The sequence below is a fragment of the Pelophylax lessonae genome (assembly GCF_965119305.1).
Source record: "Pelophylax lessonae genome assembly, chromosome: 3".
Classification (NCBI taxonomy): Eukaryota; Metazoa; Chordata; class Amphibia; order Anura; family Ranidae; genus Pelophylax; species Pelophylax lessonae.
Genome location: NC_138770.1, coordinates 291,114,405 through 291,127,672, shown reverse-complemented (window position 1 = coordinate 291,127,672; position 13,268 = coordinate 291,114,405). Strand labels below are relative to the sequence as shown.

The 13,268-nt window shown below is 39.4% G+C and overlaps 1 protein-coding gene across 1 annotated transcript in view; it reads right to left on the bottom strand.

The window, feature by feature from the left end:
- LOC309551105 (putative cation-transporting ATPase 13A4) overlaps positions 1-13,268 on the bottom strand; it is a 75,831-nt gene that overhangs the window by 51,649 nt on the left and 10,914 nt on the right. The window contains 6 exon segments of the mRNA XM_082251551.1: positions 2,576-2,707; positions 6,065-6,137; positions 6,716-6,850; positions 8,531-8,600; positions 10,570-10,650; positions 10,729-10,799. Of these exon segments, the coding sequence (XP_082107677.1) occupies positions 2,576-2,707; positions 6,065-6,137; positions 6,716-6,850; positions 8,531-8,600; positions 10,570-10,650; positions 10,729-10,799 (562 nt within the window).

Below are 13,268 nucleotides of genomic sequence, written 5' to 3'. Positions count from 1 at the left end.
AGTGCTTAGGCACATTTAGACAAGTTTACCCACGCATCAGGCGGTTTTATGCTCAATAGCTCCTGTCCTGAACACAACTTTGGTGAGGGGTTTTCTCTGCCTCTAAATGCTCCTGCCTCTAAACTCCTCATAGTGTGCTTGGACATATAGGCTAACATGGAGGGATTACTGCAGCAGCATATCTATAAAGCAGTATAATCTGCAATTTACTACAGGTGAATCTTTCAAGTGCATGTGTTTTAAATGACAATATTAGATTCACCACCAGTGAATGTTTGGTGAAAGTCATATTACTGTTTAATAAATATTTCCCTTTTAGTCTAACCATACACAATACAGTCTGGCTATACGATCAGGCCCCTGCACTACATATTTCTTGGTGGATCTAAGGCCTGGCTCAGTGTGATTTTAGATCTGCAAAAAATTCACACTCATAGGCGGGCACACAGGGTGTGCCAGGTGTGCCTGGACACACCCTAATCACCCTATGTGGCACAGATTGCCCCTGTTTAGGCCCCTGATATTTTACCAAAGCGTGTTAAAGGGGCTCCTAAAAATATTGTAAAAAGAAATTGTAAAAAAAGAAAACTGTAAAAAAAGAAAATAATAATAATAAAAAAAAAAACCAACAGACTTGGTCCACTGCCCTACTGACACTGTCAGTAAATATACACAGGCACACACACATATGTGAAATATATATAGAGAAGATTCAGCGCTGAATAAACAAAGACATAAGACCAGCAGCTAACACTCAAGGGTAATCCAACACCTTCAATAAATAAGTATATAATAGTGTAGCGCAGTCTAATACCAATAAATAACAATCTTTTTTAAAAGCCAATAATAATAAAAAACATATAATGAATAAAAAGAAGTTCATAAGGTGATAAAAAGACGGTAAAAACAAAGTCCACTAGTGATCCGGTGAATAGACAATAAGTGTGACTTCAGTGCTCATAAGATCCCGTCACCCGGCATTATCTGCCTCTCACCTCCAGAACTTGACCCCACAGGGTCAAAAAGCATGAAGCAATCTCCACGATGTAAAGCCAATGAACTCAGTAAACCGGACTACAGCCTCCAGCAAACGCCTGCACTGATGACTTATGGGGTAAAGGGTACACCTTCCCAATCCACTCCGAATCATAAAAATAGAAGGAAACAATCTAGTGCTCTCTGTTGCGGCAATAACACTTTATTTTGCTCAAAAATATTGCACTTACATGAATCCCGAATATTGCAGGCATAGATAAGGAGAGCGAGCAGCGTGCTGGATGGTGCCTGGTTCCTGGTTCCCGAGTAGTTTGTTGGCCGTAGGACCGTGTGACCAATCCCCCGTACGCGTTACGTCAAGTGGGCGTAGACTTCTTCAGCGGGGAAGAAGTCTACGCCCACTTGACGTAACGCGTACGGGGGATTGGTCACACGGTCCTACGGCCAACAAACTACTCGGGAACCAGGAACCAGGCACCATCCAGCACGCTGCTCGCTCTCCTTATCTATGCCTGCAATATTCGGGATTCATGTAAGTGCAATATTTTTGAGCAAAATAAAGTGTTATTGCCGCAACAGAGAGCACTAGATTGTTTCCTTCTATTTTTATGATTCGGAGTGGATTGGGAAGGTGTACCCTTTACCCCATAAGTCATCAGTGCAGGCGTTTGCTGGAGGCTGTAGTCCGGTTTACTGAGTTCATTGGCTTTACATCGTGGAGATTGCTTCATGCTTTTTGACCCTGTGGGGTCAAGTTCTGGAGGTGAGAGGCAGATAATGCCGGGTGACGGGATCTTATGAGCACTGAAGTCACACTTATTGTCTATTCACCGGATCACTAGTGGACTTTGTTTTTACCGTCTTTTTATCACCTTATGAACTTCTTTTTATTCATTATATGTTTTTTATTATTATTGGCTTTTAAAAAAGATTGTTATTTATTGGTATTAGACTGCGCTACACTATTACACACACATATGTGTATGAGCTTTGGGGTGCACACCCTAATGTAATAGGCTGCGCGCACTTATGGTGACACTACATAATTGTAGTGAAAATCGGATCAAATTGAAGCTTCAGTAGTGTAAACCCAGCCTTAAAGAGCATGAGTTTGCAACGAGTGTGATGAGGTGATGTAATAAAACTAATCAAACAAAAAAAGAAACCACACACAAAAAAGTAATGCATAAAATAAAAGAGTTCATTTAAAAAAAATGGTAATCATCTTTTTTAAAACTTCATTTAGTTGTTATTCTGTGATTTAGTTTAAAGGTGCAGTATATGACACCTCTCTCTTGGTAAGCTACAAAAAACTTACCACCTCAAAATTTAGGTTTGCAAATTTTCAATCATTTAGATGTAGAGATATTAGAATGAAAAAATATGTTTGTTGTTTTTGATTTTTTTTTCTTTTTGATACGTGATTAAGATAATGTTATATAAAAATGAACTATCGGATGCATATCAGGTGTATCTATACACCTTAGGAAAACAACAATGTAAACTATTGTGTTTTAAAAGGATCCTTTGATCTAAATAGAACACATATCAGTCTGTCTTGCACTGTCTGTCTGTATACCTGTAAGCATGCTCTCATTCACAATACATCCTCCATTGAGAAGTATGGCATCACATGGCAAGAACTGCCTCTTTCCTGTAAGAACGAGTACATCACCGGGCACCAAGCAGTGTGATTCTATCTCTTTACATTCTGCAAGAAAATGTATAAAATGGATGTACTTCATACAGTAGGATGTAAGCAATTGTACCACGTTTTTTTTTAGTTTTTCTGTTCTTCTTTTTGTTTAACAAAGCTATGTGATCACCACGTCAGCATTGACATGGTAATTAACCTCTTGCTGACTGTGTAACACATACTGAATATGCAGTGCGGGAAAGGTGGGCTTTAACACCCAGCCGCCGCACATATACATTCATATTGGCATGAAGTTGCATGCTAAGAGCCATAGATAGCCCTTATTTAATGCTTCTGAATGGGAGCCAGCAGGATAATCTCCCGATCATATGTCCGCCGTGAAAACCACTCAAACTGGTCACATGATACAGAAGCTGTGCCACCTTCTGAGCATTACACCCTTCTTAAAGGGCCAGTAACCGCTTAAGTTCCGCCCTATAGCAATTTTACTGCTACACCGCGGCACCGGATCATGCATATATACATGATCTGGCGCTTCCGGGTAGTGGACAGGAATGCGCGCTGCCGGCTGTGATTATACACAGCAGGAGCTGAGCGGTGGGTACCGCGGACTCAATGCCCACTGGCACCTTTTTATCCTTTAGTACAGTGGTCTGCCTATGTAAACAAGGGAAGGGGAAGGCATAGATCCTGTGTTTCTGAAAAGCAGGGGCAATAATCCATGTCTTCCCCTAGTGAAAGCACCTCCGATAGTACACAGAAACACAGGCTAGGCACACAGTTAACCCTTTAATCCCCCCTGATGTTAACCCCTTCCCAGCCAGTGTCATTAGTACAGTGACAGTGCATATTTTTTAGCACTGATCACTGTATTAGTTTCACTGGTCACAAAAAAGTGTCAGCTAGTGTAAGAATATCTGCCGCAATATCGCAGTCCTGCTAAAGGTTGCTGATTGCCACCATTATTAGTAAAATAAAAATATCCCATAGTTTGTAGATGATATAACTTTTGTGCAAACCGGTCAATATACGATTAATGGGACTTTTTGTTTACCAAAAATATGTAGCAGAATACATATTGGGCTAAATTAACCACTTTACCACTGGAGGATTTTGCTGTCTTACGTCTGGGCCACTTTTTGTGATTCGGCACTGTGCAACTTTAACTGACAATTGCGCGGTCATGCAACGCCGTATCCAAACGCAATTTACTTCCTTTTTTTCCCCACAAACAGAGCTTTTTTTTTGGTGTTATTTGATCATCTCTGCGATTTTTATTTTTTGCGATATTAATAAAAAATGCGACAAATTTGAAAAAATAACAATATTTTTCTACTTTGACAGTTAAATAATATCCAATATATTCAATTTTTGTCATATATTTAGGCCAAAATGTATTTAGCTACATGTCTTTGACAAAAAAATTCTCAATGAGCATATTTTTAACCGCTTTAAGACCGGAAGATTTTACCCCATTCCTGACCAGGCCATATTTTGCGATTCGGCACTGCGTTACTTTAACGGACAATTGCGCGGTTGTGCAATGCTGTACCCAAATTAAATTGATGTCCTTTTTTCCCCCACAAATAGTGCTTTCTTTTGGTGGTATTTGATCACCTGTGCGATTTTTACTTTTTGCGCTATAAACAACAAAAGAGCGTAAATTTTGAAAAAATAACAATATTTTTCACATTTTTTTATATGAAATCCCCCCCCCCCCCCCCCAAAATGTAAAAATCAAAATTTTTTAACATTTTAGGCCAATTTGTTTTCTGCTACATATTTTTGGTAAAAAAAAATCGCAATAAGCGTATTTTGATTGGTTTGCGGAAATTTACGTCATTTTTATTGTTTTTTTTTAACTAGTAATGGCAGCGATCTGCGATTTTTTTTGCGGGACTGCGACATAGCGGCGGACAGATCGGACCCTTGACTGACATTTTTGACACTTTTGGGGGTACCAGTGACATTCCTACAGTAATCAGTGCTATAAATATGCACTGTTACTGTAAAAATGACACTGGCAGGGAAGGGGTTAACTTTTATTGGTGATCAAGGGATTAATGTATGCCTGGTGCTTACTGACGTGTGTGGGGGAGGTGACTGAGTGACACAGGGACAGATCGCAGGTTCAGCTATGCTGAACCCTGCAATCTGTCCCTGCCTGTCACTTAGGAGATCGCCCGCTTTGTTTACACAAGCGGGCGGATCTCCACACTCTATCCCCGATGATCGGGGAAGAGCAGCGGTGATCACCGCCGCTCCTCCCCTGGCCCGACTCCCGCTGTGACTGAATACAGCGGGAGCGAGCCTCCGGCGGCACGCGAGAGGGGGGAATGTCTGGTGACTTAGGTCTACGCCGCCAGACGATAACGAGCCACTGTGCCACAGTAGCAGCACAGTGAGCAGTGTTAAAGTGGTTAATGAAAATATTTGGTTTTTTCAAATTTTTTTTATTGTATATGTTTTAGTACATTTTTTTTTTTTTTTTTTTAAATTGTCGGTCTTTTTTTCTTTATAGCGCAAAAAATAAAAACCGCAGAGGTGATCAAATACCACCAAAAGAAAGCTCTATGTATGGAAAAAAATGACAAAAATGTTATTTGGGTACAGCATCGCACAACCGCACAATTTTCAGTTAAAATAACACAGTGACGTATCGCAAAAATTAGCCTTGTAATTTTCCGGAGATTAAATGGTTAAGGGTTTAAAGGCATTGTTGATAAACAAGACCATGTCATTATCAGTACTGACATGATACTTACATGATTTTGATTATAAACAAAGCCATGATATGATCACTATGTCAGCACTGAGCTTGATCATATTGCTTTGATCACAATATCAAACACTTTAATTTGTGGTTATGCTATTACATTGTTCATAATTTTTTATTACATTTGTATTCTCATTTAAAAAAGAAATCAATATTCTGAGCCTGGCTTTAAGGAATATTGTCTGGCCCCATCTTTTTCTTAGCACATGCCATTGATCTATGTGTACACCTAGATGATGGCAGATGTGGTGGAAAGTGGAAAACAGAAGCAGTGCCTGGTCCAGAGATAGGTCTCAACAGACACCCATAGCCCAGCCAGGAAGGGGAAATCTCATTTATGAGGTTGAAGACCACAGGATCCTAAGAGAGTTTCTAAACCTTCCTTCCTCTGCTAGAAAATATGTTGGGTCATTTGTCCCAGTTGGGGGATATTCTCTCACCTCCTATTTTCTATGAGACACGTAAAAAAGACAAGAAGTGAGGAAAAGCCTCTGAAAAGAGGATCCTGAGTGACAACAATACAACTTACAACTAACCCATTAGCAATCTAGAAAGAAAAGGGTATTTAAAGGTTCCTCCAATACTTTAAATGTTTTACCACTACAATATTTTTGTATTGTTATAATGTAACATGCCTCCATTTTTCTGGCGTATGGTCACCTTGACACTGTTGTTGGATTTCACCAGATTATGAAGCTTCACAGATTCCTGTAGAAGAACAGTGATATATTAATCTATATGAATGTATTATTTATCACAAATAAATATTAAAGAAAAATCCTAGATTGAGTAAAATAACATGTAGGGAAGAAGAGAATACAGATATTAAGCCTAGGTTTACACAGGTGAATTGCTTATGTATCGTACAGGACCCGCAGCACATTTTTGCACAATTCACATGTGATTCAGTGTGTTATGCAATTTTAGCCTATTCATTTTGAATGGGCTCAAATCACATCACATCTGCAGCAAAATTGTGCATGCAGCAATTTTGGGAACATATTGCAACCAGATCACATGGTCGTTTTGTACCATGTGATCCAGCGCAGGCAAAAGTAATGCATTTGCGACCTGCATTTGGGGTGCCATTAAGATTGCACTGAAACAAGAGCAGTGCAATTTGAATGTGGCAAATGAACACAGATCACAGATTTCTCGTACCGCATTCTGGTGTGAACCCTGGCTAAATCGGCGCTACAAATATAAAAAATATATAACTATAAAATGTTGTAAAGCAGTATTTGGTTTAATGATAAGATGTCACTGTAAAATTGCTAATAACTTGCCTTTCTTAGGTCATGAACTGTAAAAATTATGGAAATGAGAGTCATTATAATAACAGCAACTGAATATTCGATGAACCCCACTGCTAACCACAGCGCCAGACTGCAAGCTTCAAAGGCATAAAAGGGATTTAAAACCTAAAATAAAGGACAATGCAAAAAAAAAAAATAGAATTATAGTAAATAACAAGTAAAATGCCATCCTCCTACAAAATAAAAGCGATAGAAATTGTCCATGCAACAGTAAATGCGCACTGTCAGATCTCTTAACCTCCCTGGCGGTATGATTGTTTCCGATTTTAGGTGCTGAAAGCGGTACAATTATTTTGCTAGTAATTCTTAAGGATGAGCAGCCCAAACCAAGTATTTACATATGATTTTTTTTTTAATGTGCGTTCTTCTTTATTACATCTATATATGTATATAAATGTATATATATATATATATATAAAGTACAGTAAAACTGCAGGAAAGGGCACTGGGGGGCAAACTAATGTCAATTTATTTTATTTTGTAATGTAATCCAATAGGATTACAATATATCAGTGTGTTTGTGTGTTTTACTTTTCAAATTTGCCGCTGGTTCCACCCCGCTGCGAACGTTACGCCGCAGGAGACAGAAGCCGGGGCTCACAGCATAGAGTGGAAGATCCGGCCGTCGTATGCTGCAGTGACACTGGATCCTGGTGACAAGGTAAGTAACCCTCCACCAGGATCCAGCGATGCTCCCTGGCGGTACCCCGAGTGTGGCTCAGGGTTACCTCTAATGGCACTGAAATTCCACCCCGAGCCACACTCGGGAATACTGCCAGGGAGGTTAATTATATTTTAACTACAGCCAAACCACTTCTTTCGTTTTAGATGGAAAGCCTCTGTCAGGTTTTTATTGTTGTCTTTGCTTCTGTTGAGATGATTCACCCTCACAATGGGGTGTATTTATTAAAGGCAAATAGACTGTGCACTTTGCAAGTGCTGTTGCACTCTGCAAGGGAATTTTCTTCAGAGCTTAGTAAATGAGGGGAAGCTTCACTTTGCATAGAATACCCAATCACATGCAAGGAAAATTTAAAAAAAAGCATTTTTGCTTCTACATGATTGGATGATGGAAGTCAACAGAGCTTCCCCTCATTTACTAAGCTCTGGCCCAAATTCGCTTGCAGAGTGCAACTGCACTTGCAAAGTCTATTTGCCTTTAGTAAATCAACCCCGATATGTCCAAGAGACCATTGCTTATTGGCATAAGGTGAGGGGAAATCCAGCTTTTTACAATTATCACTGGCACAGGAGTAGGACATTGTCTAAAGAAAGGCCTGTTCTTTAGCCACATACTAATACTGTGATTTCCCCTTACTTTGCGGAGATATCATTCACTTCCTGTTGTGTATTCGGGGCAAGAAGCTAAGAAAAATCTATCCATTAGGTAGACAAGCCACAATTAGAATCTGAAAAAAATTTCTAACCTAGCTAAAATAAAAAGAGGAATAAGGAATCTCAGAACCTAAATTACTCTATAATTATTTTATTTGCCCATGGTGCCGAATAAATATATGCAGACTTGGGTTTCAATATGTGTACTGAATGTTCATGGTGTTAATTAGTTTATTCCCACTAAAGAAATAGCATAAAGCTTTGACAAAGCATTTAATTAAAAAAATAATATAAACTTAAGTATATCTATAAAAAGTTTTGTAGATGTGCTTTTGAAGTATATTTTCAATACACTAAAAGCATCTTGGTGAGCCTCCTGCTAAAAGGATAATATAGCCTCAGCATGTTATGGGATTTTTCTCAGTTAACTTTAGCTCCAGTATATAATACCTCTTTGAATAATAATTTCCAGATTGGGTCAACATCAACTTCAATAGCATTTGATCCACAAATTGTTCTTCTGCAGAAAAAAAAAAAAGTTTATATTTTACAAGATATGTATGTGTTTAATATAGGTGGTTGACAAGAGTATCACATGTGGCTCTTATGCCTTGTTTGCACTGAGTGGTACGGTTCGGTTTGGTACGGTACGCAATTTTTGCAGTTTCCATTGTCAAAAGTTGTGAATGGTACCCTAATTCCGAACCATACCGTACCACTTTTTTGGGACCCTTTCATTGGGGTACCAAGCACATTAGTACCATACCAACAGGGTGGAGCTACACTGTTGAGGTACTGTTGAGCTGAGGTACTGTTGGCAGTGGAAACGCAAGCCTGATCAAGTGTACCATTCTGAACCGTACTGAACTGTACTGAACCGAACCTTACCACTCAGTGCAAACAAGGCATTAGCATTATGAAAAGTAGTTTTCTTCTATGATATGTGTAGACATTTTTCTTCAAGTGGGTATTATCTTCTGACAAATAGAACCAAAAACCCCAAAATGCACTAAAATATTAAAGGGAACTTTTTCTTTATCGATAAAATAACTTTTCTTTACCACTTGCTAATAATAGATTACTTTTCCACATTGTGCAAAATATTACTTGTCCTGCAATATATGTAAAATCACTACACCCTCATTCAGTGTTTACATTCTTTCTGCATGTCTTACACAAGTACAACGCATATAGTTTGACACATATACAGTATGTATTTTCAAAAGGCAAATGTAAATCCACCTTGTAGGGATCTTACTAAACACTTGTTAATCTTGGACAGACGGACTAAAAAAAATATTCTTCCCTGTGTTTTTACTGAACTTTTTGTTTCTTCACTTAATTTCACAATTAATATTTTAGATATTACAGTTGTTAGCAACATCCAAAAACATACAGTGGTTCATTGCTTAAAGTGTATGTACACCGTAGCAAAAAAACTTTTATATTTGATGCCTTCTGGTGTGTTGAAAGATATTTGTTATACCTGTTCCATAATTGCAAAAAACACCTGTTGATCTTGTCAGATATTCAGAGTTGTCCTGTGTGCACACACCGGGGATTTAACTAAGCGTTCTGTGCCCTCCCTGTGTCTGTGCAGTGAATATATTGCACAAGCAGAGCTGGAAGGGATAACAACACACTTTCTACCTCCCTCTTTCAGCTGATTATGGGGCAGGGACAGGCAGAACTATCAGAGAATGTAGCTTTTAGGTGTGGCTTTCAGGTGCTCTTGCCAATGGGCTGAGTGGTGGGAGGTACCAAGCATGTGGTACCCAAATGGCTGATGTTTTTGCCATGCTTAATTTGCTTGCGGCAGAGATTGCAAATTGCAACAGTGTCCATGCTTTGGCCAATCACATAATGCACTGCCAGTACGCAGTGCATTATGGATGTGGGAACTCAAAGTTCATTTGTTTGCCATTCGGCGAACGGGCTGTGTTCGAGTCAAACTTAGGTTTGACTTGAACACGAAGCCCATCCCTATAAGTGAACACACTAACTTGCTAGTAACAAACTGAGCCCTGTTCTATCTATCTCTACTCCAACATCACACTGCAAAAGCTTAGTGTGGGAAGGAACCTTTTAAAGTGCGGGGTGGGACTATGAGCACTGATCAGTGATTGGACAAAGTCATCATCACTTTGTCCAATCAGGGCTCTGACGGTGCTCTGTGCCCTAATTGGGTCAGCGTTCAGGTGCAAGGCGTCATCCAATTGGGCCCTAGAATGCACTGTAAAGCATGCAGTGGTTTATGGGGAGAATATCCCGCCAAGCACCCCGAAAATTCCGGTGTTTGCCAAATGGGCAAAGATGTGACATTCGGGCCGAACTTTTGCTCGCCCAAACTGTTCACCCAACACTATCCAGCAGACCAGCCACTGTCTGCCCATGTACAGGCGGAAACCTGTGAAGGGAAGTTTATTATGCACTAGGTTTACATGCACTTGAATTTTTTGTCTTTCTTTCTCCCTGCAGTGAACTTTTACCTGATGTTCTGCTCTTCCCGTGTTAATCCAGATCCAAATTTTGAATGAATGTCATAGCAGGTCAGGCTGTCTTCAAGAACCCTTAAATATAAGTCATATGATTTGGTATGATGCTCAAAAAATTACTATTCAGACATTGCACATGAGTCCTTTACTTACCCAGCTCTCTGAAAGTGTTGTGCCTCTTGATCCCAAACATGAGTAACTTTTTGTACTCTTATCAATTTAACCTAAGAATGGCAATGAAGAAAATACACTGCTTTAGCATTTTCATGCAATTTTCCCACAATAATGTTGCTGCAATGCTTAAAGCTTTTTTTTTAAATTAAAAACCTGGGATTTTTAGAAATACATTTAGCACAGTTATACCGGCTACTTATTTGTACTAAAGATGCCCAGTCTGTGAGCGTCTCAAAGTGTATTAGAAGTTGAAGCAAGTCAGATAGTATCTGTCTCATTTCCTGGCTGGAGGACATCCAGCATCATCTAGCCTTTTTCTTCACAGATTTACTGTCCCTGGCCCACACCTTTCATTCACTGGATTCAAATTCTTCCAAGTTTGGAAGCTCAGCGTTACAAAGGGTGCTACCTAGGATAGTCTGCATGCAAATGCAACTTGCTTAGGAATGACTACTCCTCCACAGTGATATCCATGGCCATCAAGGCATAAAAGATATGTACAGAAAGCATAGGGCTGAAGGCTATGTATGACACCCTGTTGGCTTCTCCCATCAGCCACGATCTACATACAGAAGCACAGAGACCCAGTGATGACATTACTGGGTCTAAAATAAGGTGGTTAAGGAAAACTAAAAAATTGTATTTAAAAAGATGATATTAATATGGGGAGATAGGAGAAAGCAGGGGAGTCAAAATATGAACAGATTTATTTCAGATTTGAAGTAAATTGACCTAGATTTGGACAAAAATTTCACTAACTGGGTTGGAAACTGTTCTTCATTGTTTTCCACTGTCATTGCTGAGATAAATTGTGCACCATGATTGCCAGTTGGACTTGCAAGGGAATATTATCTAAACAGAAAGCTTGATTTAGACCATCTGTATCTTTAACTGGCCAGTGTATAGGTTACCCCAACTTTAGATGCTAAGGTTTTTCTGCTGAAAGATTGATCTCTCTGCTGAGAGACTGATGGGCAGTATGGAGCATGCTGTCATTTAATGGCTGTATTAACATGTGTGTGCAGCTCTTCAACTCAGTCAGTTCCAGTAGAGATGAACTTGGATTTGGACCTGAACTTGGGACTGGGCCCAGCTCAGAAGATAGCTGTCACTCCTGCCAAATGCCGCTCCATCAACTGTGGCCAGGGCATTCCCTACCCTGCTAATTCATGTATAAAAAGGGGCATGGATGCTTGTGACAATGATAAATAATGATGACAATCATCCCCATTGCTTTGTGCCTGTAAAGGTGCAGGGTGGGAAATGCCCTGGCCACACTTGATTCTAACCCATCTCCACTGTATATTATAGGGTTAATTTACTAAAGGCAAATAGATGTGCAGTTGCTCCAGAGCTTAGTAAATGAGGTAAAGCTTCACTTTGCAAAGAATACCCAATCACATGCAAGGAAGATAAAAAGAAACTGAATTTTTGCTTGCACATGATTGGATGATGGAAATCAGCAGAGCATGTGCTCATTTACCAAGCTCTGGGGCAACTGCACTTGCAGAGTACACAGTATATTTGCCTTTATTAAATCAACCCCTTTATGTCAGTGTCCCTGATGGAGGGATTTACCATCACTTCCTGCCTTTACAAAAGCTCCTCAATAAGGGACAATAAAAACATTTTAACTCTTGCATATTCTATCCAAAACCAAATGAAAACCTTTTGAATAGAGATGGGCATTGATTTGTTTGTCCTTTTCAGGAGTGCAAATAAAATTAGCTGGCCTGTTTATCATCAGAATATGTTTGTCCTAGCAAACAAAAAATCATGAATGGTTTCCACACAAAGAAAGTCAAAGTTCCTTGCATTGTTTCAAGCTTTTCTGTCAAATGACACAGCTTTACTTCTGACAACCCATAAAATACAGCACATGGGATAGTTTAGTACAGCTGCAGGTTAATTGATGGAATTGGTTTATTTTGTTATAGGGCCAATTGGTTTGGGTAACATTACATGCAATGGTGCGATGCAGTGCCGTTGTTTCTGAATAGCACCCCAAAGCACCCTTCTAAATAATGTGCATTGCGGTACGCTGCCAAAAATTGTACATGCTCTGTCTTTGGTACATTTGGCAGTCAGTTCAAATAAAAAATTGGGTGTACAGTGGTGCTTGGGGAGCGGCAAGGTGAGTATTGGGCAATAAATGTATATTTATTCATGGGTATAAACGGTTAAAAGGACATCTACTGTGTTCAAAATATAAAACCATTGATAAGGGTAACTGGGACCCAAAGCAAGACTGTTCAATGTAGAAAGATTATAAATAAGGGTGTCATTAACACATGAATAGACTGTTCAATAGTAAAAAGTTCAATAGTCCTGGTTTACTAAAAACTCAGTAAGCGCAGCCAGCTGTTAAAGAGGAAGTGGCTTTTTGAATATAAAACAGGAAGACACGGCAGCGCTCATCTGAGTGTAGTTGGTCATGCAAAGTGCATGGTTTATTGGAGGATAAAAAGTGACAACTCACAAAAGAGGAATGGATAAAGACGTGTCACGTGGGTGGCCTC